Raw genomic sequence first — 18,922 nt, forward strand, 5'->3', positions numbered from 1 at the left:
ATAGGGAATAGGGTATCATTTGGGACACACTCTTTGTGTAGTGTAGTACAGTGTGGCTTGGTTGGGCGCTGGCGGATGGTACTGTAGCTACCTGCCCATAGAGAGGAGGTTGAAGGCGATGGCACAGCCAATGACCTCCTGCATGTCTGAGCCGATGATGGCCAGCTCCACCATCAGCCACAGGATAATACGAGGAACCTGGGAGTGAGGAGGGGATGGAGGAGTGAACAACAAGACTAGATATAACACAAAGCAATCACATTCAATTAATTTAAACCCTTGTATATGGTGTAGGGCGAGGGCGGGTTACTCACAGTGGGGTACTGGCGGTTGCAGACCTCTGCGAGGTGCATCCCTGTGACAACCCCCAGGCGCGCAGCCAGTCTCTGCAGGAGGAGGCCGATGATGGTGGCCCCCAACAACACCCACAGGAGCTGAGAGAGAAAGAGAGCGAGAGTGGGGGACAAAAATAATGGTGATGAAGCATTGGAGTAAATTAAACATAATCAAGAGCATAAAGACCAGATGTAATAGGGAATGCTGATTATAGAATAAAAAAACATTACTGTCCAACTGGAGATAGAACTGCCTTTGAGTAAATTATTTGTCTTCAAATTTGAGCATGGTTCAGAAATCTCTACAGTTGCACCATTGAAAGCATCTTGACTGGCTACATCACCACGGAGTTTGCCAACTGCTTGGCATCCAACCGCAAGGCACTACAGAGGGTAGTGCGTATGTCCCAGTTCATCACTGGAGCCGAGCTCCCTGCCATCCAGGACCTATATATCAGGCGGTGTGAGGAAGGCTCTAAAAACTGTCAAAGACTCCAGCCACCCAAGACAGACAGTTCTCTCTGGTACCGCACAGCAAATTTTACTGATGCACCAAGTCTGGAACCAACAGAACCCTGAACAGCTTCTACCACCCCCCAAGCCATAAGACTGCTATATTTGACAATAAAATCACAATAGATCACACATATGGATACATTGCAAATCATCAAGGATAAAAAATATAAAAAAATGTTTAGAAACTTATGCTAACATTAATCAACAAATGAAAGATGGAAAACGAATGGAGTTGAGACAGTTTGGAAAACTCTATGGCTTGCGAGGGAGCATCAATGCTACAGTACAGCCAGGGAGAAAGTCAGTCTGTCAGTCAAGCCAGAAGCTCTTCATCAGGGTCCATCCCTTTGTCAGAAGTTCCCAGTTCCTTCATAGTAGCCACTCCTCCATAGGTAGCTGATCCTCCATTGTCGACAGTGTAACACCCAACTGAGTGATGCTTCTACTGCAATAAAGCACCAGAAAAATCAGCCACACATCGGCAGTGGTCAGGAACAGTCCCTCCGCCTCGGACACCGTAGTCTCCACCTTCCAACCGGCAGGTGAAACAAAAAGCCAGAGCTACTGCTGCATTATTTAAAACGCAAACATTAGCCATTAGGCATGGCCGATTAATTGAAAAATCAAGTCAAAGTTTGTCACGTGCGCCCGAACACAACAGGTGTAGCTTACTTACAGGCTCTAACCAATAGTGCAAAAAAAAAAGGTATTAGGTGAACAATAGGTAAGTAAAGAAATAAAACAGTAAAAAGACAGGCTATATACAGTAGTAGAGGTCGACCGATTATGATTTTTCAACGCCGATACCGATACCAAAAAAGCCGATACCGATTGCTCTGACAATTTTAAAATATTTTTTTATTTGTAATAATGACATTTACAACAATACTGAATTAACACTTATTTTAACTTAATATAATACATCAATAAAATCAATTTAGCCTCAAGTAAATAATGAAACATGTTCAATTTGGTTTAAATAATAAGTGTTGGAGAAGAAAGAAAAAGTGCAATATGTGCTATGTAAGAAAGCTAACGTTTAAGTTCCTTGCTCAGAACATATGAAAGCTGGTGGTTCCTTTTAACGTGAGTCTTCAATATTCCCGGGTAAGAAGTTTTAGGTTGTAGTTATTATTAGGACTATTTCCCTCTATACCATTTGTATTTCTATTGGATGTTCTTATAGACACTTTAGTATTGCCAGTGTAACAGTATAGCTTCCGTCCCTCTCCTCGCTCCTCCCTGGGATCGAACCAGCAACAACGACAATTAGCGCGCGCTAACTAGCTGGCCATTTCACTTCGGTTACACAAGCCTCATCTCGGGAGTTGATAGGCTTGAAGTCATAAAAAGTGCAATGCTTGACGCACAACGAAGAGCTGCTGGCAAAATGCACGAACGTGCCGTTTGAATGAATGTTTACGCGCCTGCTTCTGCCTACCACCGCTCAGTCAGATACTTGTATGCTCAGTCAGATTATATGCAACGCAGGACACGCTAGACAATATCTAGTGATATCATCAACCATGTGTAGTCAACTTGTGATTATGATTGATCGTTTTTTTATAAGATAAGTTTAATGCTAGCTAGCAACTTACCTTGGCTTACTGCATTCGCGTAACAGGCTCCTTGTGGAGTGCAACGAGAGAGAGGCAGGTCGTTATTGCGTTGGACTAGTTAACTGTAGGTTTGCAAGATTGGATCCCCCGAGCTGACAAGGTGAAAATATGTCGTTCTGCCCCTGAACAAGGCAGTTAACCCACCGTTCCTAGGCCGTCATTGAAAATAAGAATGGTGTTCAAAACTGACTTGCCTAGTTAAATAAATGTATTTATAAAAAATAAAAATAGGCAAAATCAGCGCCTAAAAATACCGATTTCCGATTGTTATGAAAACTTGAAATCGGCCCTAATTTAAAAAAATCGGCCATTCCGATTAATCGGGCAACCTCTATACAGTAGCGAGGCTATAAAAGTAGAGAGGATACATACAGACACCGGTTAGTCAGGCTGATTGAGGTAGTATGTACATGTGGATATGGTTAAAGTGATTATGCAAATATGAAGAACAGAGAGCAGCAGTAGCGTAAAAGAGGAGTTGGCGGGTGGTGGGACACAATGCAGAAAGCCCGGTTAGCCAATGCGCGGGAGCAAATAGTCCGGGTAGCCATTTGATTACCTGTTCAGGAGTCTTACGGCTTAGGGGTAAAAACTGTTAAGAAGCCTTTTGGACCTAGACTTGGCACTCCAGTACCGCTTGCCATGCGGTAGTAGAGCGAACAGTCCATGACTGGGGTGGCTGGGGTCTTTAACAATTTTTAGGGCCTTCCTCTGACACCGCCTGGCACCGCCAGCTTAGCCCCAGTGATGTAGTGTGTATGGCCCAGTACCCTCTGTAGTGCCTTGCGGTCAGTGTGCGAGCAATTGCCGTAGTCACTGAATAGCATTGTCACATAAGTGTTCCTTTTGTCCAGGTGGGAAAGGGCAGTGTGGAGTGCAATAGAGATTGCATTATCTGTGGATCTGTTTGGGCGGTATGCAAACAGGAATGGGTCTAGGGTTTCTGGGATAATGGTGTTGATGTGAGCAATTACCAACCTTTCAAAGCACTTCATGGCTACAGATATGAATGCCACGGGTCGGTAGTCATTTAGGCAGGTTGTCTTTGTGTTCTTGGGCATAGGGACTATGGTGGTCTGCTTGAAACATGTTGGTATTACAGACTCAGTCAGGGACATGTTGAAAATGTCAGTGAAGTCACCTGCCAGTTGGTCAGCACATGCCCGGAGCACACGTCCTGGTAATCCGTCTGGCCCCGCAGCCTTGTGTATGTTGACCTGTTTAAAGGTCTTACTCACGTCGGCTACAGAGAGCATGATAACAGTCATCCGGAACAGCTGATGCTCTCATGCATGCCTCAGTGTTGCTTGCCTCGAAGCGAGCATAGAAGTGATTTAGCCCGTCTGGCTCATGTCACTGGGCAGCTTGCAGCAGTACTTCCCTTTGTAGTCTAATAGTTTGCAAGCCCTGCCACATAAGACGAGTGTTGGAGCCGGTGTAGTATGATTCAATCTTAGCCCTGTATTGACGCTTTGCCTGTTTGATGGTTCATCACAGGGCATAGCAGGATTTCTTGTAAGCTTCCGGGTTAGAGTCCAGCACCTTGAAAGCGGTAGCTCTACCCTTTAGCTCAGTATGAATGTTGCCTGTAATCCATGGCTTCTGGTTGGGGCATGTATGTACAGTCACTGTGGGGACGACGTCCTCGATGCACTTATTGATAAAGCCAGTGACTAATGTGGTGTACTCAATGCCATCGGAAAAATCCCTGAACATATTCAAGTCTGTGATGGCAAAACAGTCCTGTAGTTTAGCATCTGCTTCATCTGACCACTTTTTATAGACCAAGTCACTGGTGCCTCCTGCTTTAATTTATGCTTGTAAGCAGGGATCAGGAGGATAGTGTTGTGGTCGTATTTACCAAATGGAGGGCGAGCTTTGTACCCGTCTCTGTGTGGAGTACAGGTGATCTAGAATTGATTTCCCTCTGGTTGCACATGTTGATAGAAATTTGGTGGAACTGATTTAATTTTCCCTACATTAGTCTCTGGCCACTAGGAGCGCCGCCTCTGGGTGAGTGGTTTCCTGTTTGCTTATTTCCTTATACAGCTGACTGAGTGCAGTCTTAGTGCAAGCATCTGTCTGTGGTGGTAAATAAACAGCCACGAAAATTATAGCTGAAAACTCTAGGCAAGTAGTGTGGCCTGCAATTTATCACAATAAACTCTACTTCAGGCGAGCAAAAGCTAGAGACTTCCTTAGATTTCGTGCACCAGCTATTTACAAACATGCACAGACCACCCCCCCCCCCCCCCTTACCGGAGTGTGCTGTTCCATCTTGCCGGTGCAGCGTATATCCCACTAGCTGAATATCCATGTCATTCAGCCACGATTCCGTGAAACATTGGATATTATACAGCTTTTGATGTCCCGTTGGTAGGATATTTGTGATCGTACCTCGTCTAATTTATTGTCCAATGATTGCACGTTGGCGAGTAGTATTGACGATAACGGCAGCTTTCCCAGTCGCCTTCTCCGGGTCCTGACCAGGCATCTGGCTGTCTGACCTCTGTACCTGCGTCGCGTCCTCTTGCAAATAACGGGGATGTCGGCCCTGTGGGGTGTTTGGAGAATGTCTTGCGCGTTGTCCTAGTTGTAGAAAAAAATCTTTGTCTAATCCGAGGTGAGTGATCGCTGTCCTGATATCCAGAAGCTCTTTTTTGCCGTAAGATACAGTTACAGAAACATTATGTACAATATAATTTACAAATAACACACAAAAAAAAACCACAATAGCACAATTGGTAGGCGCCCGTAAAAAGCTTCCTGCCATTTCTTCCGGTGCCATTTTAATTTGAGCTGATTTCAAATTCTCACAACAAAATCAGTAATCAGCATTTTTTGCAGGCTGACCACCTGTTACGCAAGTGCAGCAAGAAGCCAAGCCAAGCCAAGGTAATTGCAAAAGGGTTTCTAATGATCAATTAGCCTTTTAAAATAAACTTGGATTAGCTAACACAACGTGCCATTGCAACACAGGAGTGATGGTTGCTGATAAATGGTCCTCTGGATTTTTGCTCACCGTTCTTGTGATCATGTTGACCCCACAGGGTGAGATCCTGTGTGGAGCCCCAGATCGAGGGAGATTATCAGTGGTCTTGTATGTCTTCCATTTCCTAATAATTGCTCCCACAGTTGATTTCTTCAAACCAAGCTGCTTACCTATTGCAGATTCAGTCTTCCCAGCCTGGTGCAGGTCTACAATTTTGTTTCTGGTGTTCTTTGACAGCTCTTTGGTCTTGGCCATAGTGGAGTGTTACTGTTTGAGTTTGTGGACAGGTGTCTTTTATACTGATAACAAGTTCAAACAGGTGCTGTTAATACAGGTAACGAGTGGCGGACAGAAGAGCCTCTTAAAGAAGTTACAGGTCTGTGAGAGCCAGAAATCTTGCTTGTTTGTAGGTGACCAAATACTTATTTTCCACCATAATTTGCAAATAAATTCATTAAAAATCCTACAATGTGATTTTCTGGATGATTTTTTTTCTCATTTTGTCTGTCATAGTTGAAGTGTACCTATGATGAAAATTACAGGCCTCTCTCATCTTTTTAAGTGGGAGAAGTTGCACAATTGGTGGCTGACTAAATACTTTTTTGCCCCACTGTATCTACCATAATTACCTCGTACACCAGCACATCAACTCGGTATTTGTACCCCATGTATATAGCCAAGTTATTGTTACTCATTGTGTATTACTTATCTATTATTTCTCTATTTTTCCTTTCCCTGAATTGTTAGGAAGGGCCCGTAAGTAAGCATTTCACTGTTAGTCTACACCTATTGGTTACAAAGCACGTGACGAGTAACATTTGATTTGACTTGGTACCCCGGTCCCTTGAATGAAGGTTTGTGTTCACCTTAAAGCCAGCTTTAGCTCCAGACTGCAGGTCGGACTCAATGTTCCCTGGGTCAAGATAGGCGATGCTCATCAAGAAACCAGGTCCCGTAAAGGCCCAGAGTTTACGGAAACTGAACACCTGAAAAGAGAGGATCGCAAATATTACAATCAACGCCTGAAAATAAATCTTAGCATGAAGTATTACCAGTCATTGAAGTTATAATTTCTAAATTATTCTATACTAATAGTATCTTCGTGTATCACTTTATTCAGGTCATCAGCTTAGCATAATATGCTCTTTGAGGTCATACGCACTTAGAAGATAGGCCCTGTGATGTCATAGGCTCTATGACTCAACTGTGATGTAATATACAGTACCAGTCAGAAGTTGACGTACTACTCAAACAAGGGTTTCTTAATTTTTACATTTTTCTACATTGTATAATAGTGAAGACATCAAAACTATGTAACACATGGAATCATGTAGTAAGCTAAAAAAAAAGTGTTAAACTAAACATATTATATAGCCACCCTTTGCCACAATGACAGCTGTGCACACTTTGCATTCTCTCAACCAGCTTCATGAGGTAGTCACCTGGAATGCATTTCAAATAACAGGTGTGCTTTGTTAAAATAATTTGTGGAATTTCATTGCTTCTTAATGCGTTTCAGCCAATCAGTTGTGTTGTGACAAGGTAGGGGGTATACAGAACATAGCCCTATTTGGTAAAAGACCAAGTCCATATGGCAGGAACAGCTCAAACATGCAAAGAGAAACGACAGTCCATCATTACTTTAAGACATGAAGGTCAGTCAAGCCGGAACATTTCAAGAACTTTGAAAGTTTCTCCAAGTGCAGTCGCAAAAAAACATCAAGCGCTATGATGAAACTGGCTCTCATGAGGACCGCAACAGGAAAGGAAGACCCAGAGTTACCTCTGCCGCAGAGGATAAGTTCATTAGAGTTAACTGCAACTCAGATGGCAGCCCAAATAAGTTCTTCACAGAGTTCAAGTAACAGACACATCTCAACATTAACTGTTCAGAGGAGACTGATTGAATCAGGCCTTCATGGTCAAATTGCAGCAAAGAAACCACTACTAAAGGACACCAATAATAATAAGAGACTTGCTTGGGCCAAGAAACACAAGCAATGGACAATAGACCAGTGGAAATCTATCCTTTGGTCTGAGGAGTCTAAATATGAGATTTTTGGTTCAGTAGGTCAACGGATAATCGCTGCGTGTGTGGTTCCCACCGTCATAGCTGAACGACGACATTAAGAACATACAGCTGGCAGGTTATACACTATCGACAGGACAGAACAGCAGCCTCTTGTAAAACACCTGTGTTTTTCTTACCACCACAGACCGATGCTGGCACTGAAACCGCACTCAATGAGCTATATACAGCCATAAGCAAACTGGAAAACCCTCATGCAGAGGCGGCTCTCCAAGTGACTTTAATGCAGGGAAACAAATCAGTTTTACCTAATTTCTTTAGCATATTACATATGCAACCAAAAAAGACCACCTTTACTCCACACACAGACGTGTCCCTCGCCCTCTATTTGGCAAATCGGTCCATAATTCTATCCTCCTGATTCCTGCTTACAAGCGAAAATTAAAGCAGGAAGCACCAGTAATTCAGTCTATAAAAAAAAGTGGTCAGATGAAGCAGATGTTAAACGACAGGAATGTTTTGCTAGCACAGACTGGAATATGTTCCAGGATTTCTCCGATGGCATTAAGGAGTACACTACATCAGTCACTTGCTTTATCAATAAGTGCATCGAGGACGTTGTCCCCACTGTGACGGTATGTACATACCCCAACCAGAAGCCATGGACTACATTCAACATTCGAGCTTAAAGGGTAGAGCTGCCGCTTTCAAGGAGAGGGACTCCAACCCGGGGGATTATAAGAAATCCCGTTATGCCCTCCGACAAACCATCAAACAGGTAAAGCATCAATACAGGACTAAGATTGAATCGTACTACACCGGCTCCGACACTCGTCGGATGAGGCAGGGCCTGCAAACTATTACAGACTGCAAAGGGAAGCACACCCGAGAGCTGACCAGTGACACGAGCCTACCAGACGAGCCAAAAAACTTCTATGCTCGCTTCGAGGCAAGCAACACTGAGGCATGCATGAGAGCATCAGCTGTTCCGGACGACTGTGATAACGCTCTCCATAGCCGACATGAGTAAGACCTTTAAACAGGTCAACATACACAAATCCGCAGGGCCAGACGGATTACCAGGACGTGTACTCCGAGCATGCGCTGACCAACTGCCAAGTGTCTTCACTGACATTTTGAACCTCTCCCTGTCCGAGTCTAATACCAACATGTTTCAAGCAGACCGCCATGGTCCCTGTGCCCAAGAACACTAAGGTAACCTGCCTAAATGACTACCGACCTGTAGCACTCACATCTGTAGCCATGAAATGCTTTGAAAAGCTAGTCATGGTTCACATCAACATGATTATCTCAGAAACCCTAGACGCACTCAAATTTGCATACCGCACAAACAGATGCAATCTCTATTGCACTCCACACCGCCCTTTCCCACCTGGACAAAAGGAACACCTTTGTGAGAATGCTATTCATTGACTACAGCTCAGCGTTCAACACCATAGTGCCCTCAAAGGTAATCACTAAGCGAAGGACCCTGGGACAAAACACCTCCCTCTGCAACTGGATCCTGGACTTCCTGACGGGCCACCCACAGGTGGTAAGGCTAGGTAACAACACATCCACCACTGATCCTCAACACGGGGGTCCCTCTGGGGTGCGAGCTCAGTCCCCTCCTGTACTCCCTGTTCACTCATGACTGCACAGCCAGGCACAACTCCAACATCAATATTAAGTTTGCTGATGACAACAGTGCGAGGCCTGATCACCAACAATGATGAGAGGGACCTACTCCCTGACCGTGTGGTGCCAGGACAACAACCTCAAAGGGATCAAGACAAAGGAGATGATTGTGGACTACAGGAAAAGGAGGACCGAGCACGCCCCCATTCTTATCGACAGGGCTGTAGTGGAGCAGGTTGAGAGCTTTAAGTTCCTTGGCATCTACATCACCAACAAACTAACATGGTCCAAGCACACCAAGACAGTCATGAAGAGGGCACGACACAACATATTCCCCCTCAGGAAACTAAAAAGATTTGGCATGGGTCCTCAGATCCTCAAAAGGTTTTACAGCTTGAGCAAGTCAACTACACTGGTTGCGTCACTGCCTGGTATGGAAACTGCTCGGCCTCTGACCGCAAGGCACTACAGAGGATAGTCCGTACGTCCCAGTACATCACCGGGGCCAAGCTTCCTGCAAACCAGGACCTATATACCAGGCGGTGTCAGAGGAAGGCCCAAATAATTGCCAAAGACTCCAGCCACCCTAGTGATAGACTGTTCCCTCTGCTACAGCAAGCCATACCAGAGTGCCAAGTCTAGGTCCAAGAGGCATCTAAACAGCTTCCATCCCCAAGCCATAAGACGCCTGAACAGCTAATCAAATGGCTCCCCAGAGTATTTGCATTACTTTCCCCCCTCTGGAACACTGCTGCTACTCTGTTATATCTATGCATAGTCACTTTACCTATACCTACATATTACCTCGACACCAGTGCCTCCGCACATTGACTCTGTACCGGTACCCCCTGTATATAGCTCCGCTATTGTTATTTACTGCTGCTCTTTAATCATTTGTTATTCTTTTCTCTTTTTTCTTAAAACGGCATTGTTGGTTAAGGGCTTGTAAGTAAGCATTCCACTGTAAGGTCAACTACACCTGTTGTATTTGTCACATGCGCCGAATACAATTGGATTTGATTGATGGTTTGGGATAAGTTGGACTGCAGAATGAAGGAAACACAGCAAACAAGTGCTCAGCAGATGTGGGAACTCCTTCAAGACTTTTGGAAAAGCATTCCTCATGAAGCTGGTTGAGAGAATGCCAAGAGGGTGCAAAGCTGTCATCAAGGCAAAGGGTGGCTACGAATAATCTAAATGATAAAATATACTTTGATTAACACTGTTTTGGTTACTACATGATTCCATGTGTTATTTCATAGTTCTGATGTTTTCACTATTATTCTTAATGTAGAAAATAGTAAAAAGAAAAGAAAAACCCTTGAATGAGTAGGTGTCTCCAAACTTTTGACTGGTACTGTATTTTATAAGGTCATAATTGCACGTGATGCCATAGGCTCTGGGTTCATCTGTGTGAGGTCATAGACGTTGACGTCATAACCCTCTGAGTTAATACTTACTGTGATGTCATAGACCCTGAGATCATAGGCTCTGTGTTAATAATCCCTGTGGTTTTCTAGACTGTGTTAATAATCTGTGTGAGGTCCTGGGCTCCGTTTTAATAATGCCTGTGAGGTCATAGGGCACATGGCCTCAGTACCTGGGTGACATCCTCTGGAATGGGCACCTTCTCCTCAAAGTATGTGGAGAAAGGCTCGTCGTCTGAGGCCGGAGGGGAGGTGGAGCTGTACAGGCCCTGGGTGCTCTGGATGACCCCATTCTCCTGAGGAGGTTCCTCTGTGTGTGTGAGAGAGAGTGTGTGAGTGACATGAAAACTATTGTGATCACATGACCCTGAGCAATATGAAGAGAGATTCTATTCTACCCACACTCTTCCCATGACCAAGCTATGTTCCACACCATTTGATTCGAGACAAGCAACACTGAAGCATGCATAAGACAATCAGCTGTTCCTTGACGACTGTGATCATGCTCTCCGTAGCCGATGTGAGTAATACCTTTAAACATGTCAACATTCACAAGGCCGCAGGGCCAGACGGATTACCGGGACGTGTACTCCGAGCATGCGCTGACCAACTGGCAAGTGTCTTCACTGACATTTAACCTCTCCCTGACCGCATCTGAAATACCAACATATTTCAAGCAGACCACCAGTCCCTGTGCCCAAGAACACTAAGGTAACCTGCCTAAATGACTACCGACCCATAGCACTCACATCTGTAGCCATGAAGTGTTTTGAACGGCTGGTCATGGCTCACATCAACACCATTATCCCAGAAACCCTAAACCCACTCCAATTTGCATACCGCACAAACAGATACACAGAGGTTGCACTCCACACTGCCCTTTCCCACCTGGGCAAAAGGAACACCTTTGTGAGAATGCTACTCAGTGACTACAGTTCAGCGCTCAACACCATAGTACCCTCAAAGCTCATCACTAAGCCTAGGACCCTGGGACTAAACACCTCCCTCTGCAACTGGATCCTGGACTTCCTGACGGGCTGCCCCCAGGTGGTAAGGGTAGGTAACACCACATCTGCCACGCTAATCCTCAACACAGGGGCCCCTCAGGGGTGCGTGCTCAGTCCCCTCCTCTACTCCCTGTTCACCCATGACTGCACGGCCAGGCACGACTCCAACACCATCATTAAGTTTAACAATGACACAACAGTGGTAGGCCTGATCACCGACAACGATGAGACAGCCTATAGGGAGGAGGTCAGAGACCTGGCAGTGTGGTGCCAGAATAACAACCTATCCCTCAACACGATCAAGACAAAGGAGATGATTGTGGACTACAGGAAAAGGGAGGGCTGAGCATTCCCCCATTCTCATCGACGGGGCTGTAGTCAAGCAGGTTGAGAGCTTCAAGTTCCTTGGTGTCCAGATCACCAACAAACTATCATGGTCCAAACACACTAAGACAGTCGTGAAGAGGGCACAACAAAGTCTATTCCTCCTCAGGAGACTGAAAAGAATTAGCATGGGTCCTCAAATCCTCAAAAAGTAAGTTCTACACCATCAAGAGCATGGTTGCTTCACCGCCTGGTATGGCAAGTGCTCGGCCTCCGACCTCAAGGCACTACAGAGGGTAGTGCGTACGGCCCAGGATAAGCTTCCTGCCATCCAGAACCTCTATACCAAGCATGTCAGAGGAAGGCCCAAACAATTGCCTAAGACTCCAGCCACCCTAGTCATAGACTGTTTTCTCTTCTACCGCACGGCAAGCAGTACCAGAGCGCCAAGTCTAAGTCCAAAAGGCTTCTTAAAAGCTTCTACCCCCAAGCCACAAGACTCCTGAACAGCTAATCACACAGCTACTGGGACTATTTGCATTGCCCCCCCCCGCATGTGACAAATAACATTTGATTTGATTCAGCTGCAAATTAAAGCAGACATTCAATGGCAACCGTGCCACAGTCAAGAGATTGAAAGCCATACTTTCTGTCTCTACAAGCCATCTATAGTCACTTGAAAGCATGTATGACTAATGACAGAAGCGTTAGCCAACTTCAACAAGGAAGTGCCACATTAAAGTCCCCTTAAAGGGAGTGTCAATCAACTCTCTTAACCTGGCTGAGTCTCCAGGAAGGGCCAACAAACCCGTTTTTATGACACATTTTGAAACACTTCAGGTTATAAAGTAAAAGATACTTAATGTAAAACATTTTTTACAATATTTTTATTGTCACATACACCAGATAGGTGCACTGAAATGTGTTGTTTTACAGGGTCAGCCATAGTAGTACAGCGCCCTTGGAACAAATTAGGGTTAAGTGCCTTGCTCAAGGGCACGTCGGCTAATTTTTCACCTTGTTGGCTCTGGCAATCGAACCAGCGACCTATCCTTTACCAGACCAATGCACTAACCGCTAGGCTACCTGCCACCCAATAGCTTAATAGAAGGTGTCATTTCTCTTTCAATGCACTTTTTACATAAATAGGCAACATCATACCTCTGAAAAGTAGGCTAAACAAAGAGCAATACTAAGGCCAAATATCTATTTGCGTAACAGGTTAAATATGAACAGAGTGATCACATGAATTGTCACATCATATGAATCAAAAGCCCAATAATCACATCATTACACAAGAATTCTAGACCCTTAATGCATCCTCCTCCTTACACTCTTACACTAACAGTGTACCACTCTACCGATGGTCTGATACAATGATCTGTACTTACTCAGGTTGGAATGTTCATTGGGTTTCTCTTCCTTCATCTCCCAAAGGTTCCTCTCGCACTACAGTCTCTTTGGGTCCAAGTCTACTTCTTCTAACAGGAGCGTTGCTTACATGGGCTATATGTAGCCTAACTCAATGAATGGCTCAATAACTTCCTATTTCAATACACGAGTCAGACTCAGGATGACAAAGACTAACTTACTAACCCGTTCCCCTTCAACCCAAGGAAAGAAAGCTTGGTCACAAACTCCTGATTTCTATTGCCACATCATCATCATCATCCCCCCCCACACACACACACACACAGTCATGCAAGAACATAATAACACATCCCTTCTAAGTCCAAGGCACAAGTTCCTAAATTGAAAACAATGACCATGCTGTTTCCCAAAAAAGCAGTGTCACTTCTTGACACTTTAGAAGAGGGTTATCACACACACTACCACCAAGCTTATCTCATTGTGGTGCTGGGAGTTAATGCCCTAAAAACAACAAGGTGAATCTCACTTTGTCTTGGAAAAAGGTATTGGATCGAAAATGTGCAGAGGTAAATTGTGTGTTCGGGAGTTATTTTTTCTACAATGTATTGTGTATACTGGCATAGAGCCTATAGTGCACCATGTTTGCTGAGCTGACCACAGTAAGTCGTGGGAGTTAGTGTGGTGGAATGTCTTGTTTCTGTTAACGTTACCTTCCAGGAGGTCGGCTTCCCGCTCTGTCTCCATCAGTGTGGGTTGGGTTTAAAGGGGGGTGGAGGGGGAGCTCTGGAAACGCAGAGACTGGAGATCTGTCTGGAAACAGGCAACTGAAATTAAACTAAATATTAAGATAAATATATATAATACAACACTGCAGAGACCAGTCACACTTATTTTGGGTTTGAAAAAAATATGCTTCCATCTCTAGCCTTAATTTCTGACCAATTACCCACAATGACCCGAGTTTATCTGCAGGCTGTCACTCCAGTCACCCACTGAATCACTGAAGGATCAGTGTTAGTAAACAGTTTGTTTGGGATTTTATTAGGATCCCCATTAGCGGTTGCAAAAGCAGCAGCTACTCTTCCTGAGGTCCACACAAAACATCATTTGACAAGAACAGCAAGGACAGAACTACATTTTTTTTTTTAAAGGCACACGTAGTCTACATATCAATGCATACACAAACTATCTAGGTCAAATAGGGGAGAGGCGTTGTGCTGAGAGATGTTGCTTTATCTGTTTTTTTTAAAACCAGGTTTGCTGCTTATTTGAGCAATATGAGATGGAAGGAAGTTCCATGCAGTAAGGGCTCTATATAAATAGTGTACGTTTTCTTGAATTTGTTCTGGATTTGGGTCTATGAAAAGACCCCTGGTGGCATGTCTGGTAGGATATGTGTGTGTCAGAGCTGTGCGTAAGATGACGATGAAAACAATTTGGGATTTTCAACACAATGTTTCTTATAAAAAGAAGATGTGATGCAGTCAGTCTGCACTCAACTCTTAGCAAAGAGAGACTGGCATGCATAGTATTTATATCAGCCCTCTGATTACAATGAAGAGCAAAATGTGCCGCTCTGTTCTGGGCCAGCTGCAGCTTAACTAGGTCTTTCCTTGCCGCACTGGACCACACGACTGGACTATAATCAAGATTAGACAAAACAAGAGCCTTTTGGAGTGTGGTGTCAAAAAAACAGAGCATCTCTATATTAGAGCAGTGGTTCCCAAACGCCCAAGGGGTCTGTGTGTGGGGGGCGCTCGCAAACTCGGCTTTAAAACTTTCATCTTCAAAGTTTTAATAGTAGAATGCACAAGGTGCAATTTTGAAATTGAGTAGTGCATCATTAGTTCCTTTTGTTACGTTAGTCACTGCATACCTTAGAGAGCTATTTAGAACTTAGCAGAAATGTCCAGATCAACTAGAATATGTCAGCGAATGTTTTTTTTATTGGCTTTTTTTTTGCCCATAGATATAGTTGTATTTTTTTTGTCACTCAAATAACACGAGTACACAGACAGGGCAAATGTATAAAATTACAGCAACAAAAAATGCTTTAAAACAGCAACGTTTTCTTTGCACCTCATGACAAAATGTGTAGAATTGCAGGAAATAAACTTTAAACCTGCAATATTATCTCCACCAACAAAACAGGTGTCAACAGTTTGTCATGAACAGTGCTTGTGTCCATTGAAAAATACCAATGCTGGAAGCCCCCCCCCCCCCCCCCCCACAATACAAGATAAACTAAAAAAAGGTAACCTAGAAAAAAGGTATTCATTACAATGGGAAATAAGCACTCTTGAAACTTGTATCAATAACCCATGACAGGAGACGACTGATATTGATGCTGCTGAGTAACTAGTTCTGCAACAGCAAAATGACTCAGCAAATGCACATGACTACTTCATTCAAGTTTAAAGTCACATGTACAAGTACAGTGTAATGCCTTTCTAGCAAGCGCTAACCCCAAGTGTCGTAATCAATAACAATGTAATACAAAAAAATATTACCCTGTGAGAATATTTGGTACAAAAGCCTTAAATTGACCTCAACATGGTCTCTGTGGTTAGAATACATATTATTCCGTAGCCACTGAGCAAATTTCACTTCCCTCAACGAGAAGTTAACAAAAACCTCCTGACATTCACAGTGTACCTTCAACACTTTACAAATGCCCAAACAAGAAAAAAAACAAATCAGGAGACGCTATCCTGTCAACCTTGGGCAAACACCCCTATCAATGTAAATAAAATAAGTTGTACAACACCTGTGTATATACTCAGTTAAAATGGTCAAATAAGAAGCCTGATCATTCATTCTTCCCAAGAAACAGAAGCATGAGGCTGAGGAGATTGGGGGGGTTGTGAAAGCGTGCAACTATAAAGTCATGACTCGTTGAAAACTTGGGGTGGGAGAGAGAGAACAGAGTGGGAGCAGTTTGCTCTTCCCCTAACCTGGGGCCTTTCCTCTCCCCCCTCCTCTCTCCAACAGACCTAATCTGTGAAAAACAGCTCACTCTATATCACCTCCCTAACGGAACAAGGACCTTGCACACACACACCCATCTCTTTTAAGGTATAGCAGCCTAGGAAGAAAACACAAACCTTTAGGCTATATTCCTCACATGACAAGGAGTAGGCTTGAAATCAGGAAACAGAACAGTTTGGCCTAGAAATGTCTGAGGGCTGAATAAATGCCTGTGGCAACAGTCTGGCAAGTTTAGAACATGTTATAGTTTGTCCAAATCAATGATTAGGCCTACATATCTGTCAAACCAAGGTCAGACTGACCATTTTCAGATCAAATCTCAAAGGTTGTGGTTTAAACAGTGAAGTGATTAAAGGTATTTGATATTTATTCAAACTTGTGCAATGTAAAAACTGTCCATTAATTTCCATCTACACTGCATATACTAGATGTGTTTATTTTAAGCTGTTTGGTGGCATGGGCTCACTTTGACATTGGAACCCAGTCAAATCATGGGCTCACTTTGAAACCCAGTCAATAACAAATGACTAGCAAGCAAGCGTGGTTAATAACTGGATAGGAAGGGAGTGCAGAAAGTCTAGACATTTCTATGGCAGCTATCTGAAATTAAGTAAAAGTAAGCGTCAAAGGAGTACCATAATAAACCAATGGAATCTGAGCAAATGTAAGAAGTCAGTTGAGTAACTACATCAGCCAAATTTCCTGGCTGAACAGTATTCTGACGTCTATACTAACTGTTATATATCTTAAGAAACATAGATTATCGCCAAAACCTTGGATAGGTAGCTAGCAAACCACAGGTAAACTAACTACATTCCCCGGCTAGCGCTGGAACATTGGGCAACTAACGTTAACATGGACTCTAGCTGGCTAGTTACCAAACGTGTAACTTAGCTAGCTAACTTATGCTGCATTAATAATATAATACTACAAATAAGTGTTATTTAATTTACATAGCTGTCTACTTACATTTTACAGTAAATAATTGACAGCTAACTAACTAACCAGCAAGTTAGTTCACTTTGACCTATGATGTGGCAAGCAATTAGCCTAGCTAGCTAGCTAACGTTAACTTGGATGCCATGGTGTTAGCCGGCTAGAAAGCTAGATGTAAAGTTCAACTAAAACAAGCACCGGAATGAATGTATCAGCGTCGTCTTACCTGGATATAGCTTATGTACAAAGCGTGTGTTCATGTCAATTTCATTACGTTAAATAACGAATAGATAACCTGACATAACACTAGGACAGTAGGACGGTGTCCATTGACCCAGGTTTATTCGACAAAAGAAATGTCGCAAAAACAAAAATAAATAAAATCATTGCGACATGTGTAATGCAAACGGCAATTTCTAAAGATCGAAATTTTTATCCGTTAGACTGAGGTGGATTTTTATTTTGTCGAACTTTCTTCATTGCGACAAATTATGGAAACATTTTTTCCCTCGAATAAATAATGATTGCGGAATCATTTGAAGATACACGGGGCACGCGATGTAACCGCGTAACGTAACTATAAAGCTCCACTCCACGATTAATTCTAAATATATATTTTTTCTAATATAAAAATGTGTCTTTGCAGGACAATGATTGTCCTGACTTTCAAGAATGCCTGAATTGCTTCACCTTGCATTTCTGGTTTGCTGGCAATATTTGTGTAGCCTACATTATGAGATGATTTGTATTTGTCAAATGCAGCCAAGCATCGATCATCATGTCACCAGAATAAGACCCTCGATATTTATTGGAATGGTGCAACAAGCTCATCCCCTTGCACTTTCACCTCCCTATGAAGTTCATCATCATTCATTTAATCTGTAGCCTAACAAACTGCATGTTTTCCTGACGAGTCGTAGTGGGAGGACCACACAAAATGTCTCCAAGTTTACTTTGATATGGTTATTATATCAATATTTTCGCATAAAAGCGTTTCTACCGATATATTTAATATATAATTATTAATATACGCCTACTGTATGATTACTAGCAAATTAATTAGTTAACTAAAGTTAGCCTGCCTAGCTGGAACTTCTGAAAAATAACATATTTTATTTCTACAATTTCCAAAAGATAACACAACAAAAACATATGTACTTTTTACAAGACGTGTTTGTGCCTTCATGTGCATTAGTATCACAATTTCTAACTTATTTGCATTCGTTTTTACTTACACTTGTATGTTGACTTCTCTATTGACGTTGTTTTTAAGTTTTGGCGGACATTTCTTAGCGGATGTACAATCGTCGCGAATTTAATTATGGGGAGTTTCAGGCCCTGGAGTAAACCTATATGCACACTCTGTCTACCGTCCAAACACTTAAAAGACACACCCTCGTCCACTAACCCTCGCCTAAAACCCTTGGGGGAATACCCGTCGCCATCTTGGTGGGTGGTCCAAATGATTAGCCAAGCAAGGGAAGTTTGCAACGTAAGCCCCTCAGCCCTCGTTTTCAGTCGGCTTTGCGAGTGTACAATTATGTTATCTCCGAGGCCTGAAACTCACCAATTAGTGATGGGCATTCCGGGTCTTTTCAGTGAGCCGGTTCGTTCGGCTCTGCTCACCAAAAAGAACCGGCTATTTTGACTCCCAAACGGCTCTTTAAAAAAATATGTTTTGTATTTTTTCAAGTCAAACAGTTTGAGATAGTTTGAATATGATTGGTGTTAAAATCAAAT

General features: G+C 43.2%; 1 protein-coding gene across 4 annotated transcripts in view; it reads right to left on the bottom strand.

The window, feature by feature from the left end:
• LOC109891210 (natural resistance-associated macrophage protein 2) overlaps positions 1-18,692 on the bottom strand; it is a 36,156-nt gene extending 17,464 nt beyond the window's left edge. Inside the window, exons 1-6 of one of the 4 annotated variants that reach the window (XM_031825338.1) lie at positions 18,418-18,610; positions 13,969-14,068; positions 10,730-10,866; positions 6,329-6,448; positions 315-434; positions 92-198 (exon numbers count right to left, since the gene is read on the bottom strand). In XM_031825338.1, coding sequence (XP_031681198.1) covers positions 92-198; positions 315-434; positions 6,329-6,448; positions 10,730-10,866; positions 13,969-14,002 — 518 coding nt within the window. In that variant the 5' untranslated portion in view covers positions 14,003-14,068; positions 18,418-18,610. Of the gene's footprint in view, positions 1-91; positions 199-314; positions 435-6,328; positions 6,449-10,729; positions 10,867-13,278; positions 13,413-13,968; positions 14,069-17,408; positions 17,693-18,417 lie in introns of those variants that run through there. The other 3 variants (XM_020483570.2, XM_031825340.1, XM_020483569.2) reach the window with 3 other exon arrangements.
• Positions 18,693-18,922: the final 230 nt, after the last annotated feature.

This window comes from Oncorhynchus kisutch, linkage group LG5 (assembly GCF_002021735.2).
Source record: "Oncorhynchus kisutch isolate 150728-3 linkage group LG5, Okis_V2, whole genome shotgun sequence".
NCBI lineage: Eukaryota > Metazoa > Chordata > Actinopteri > Salmoniformes > Salmonidae > Oncorhynchus > Oncorhynchus kisutch.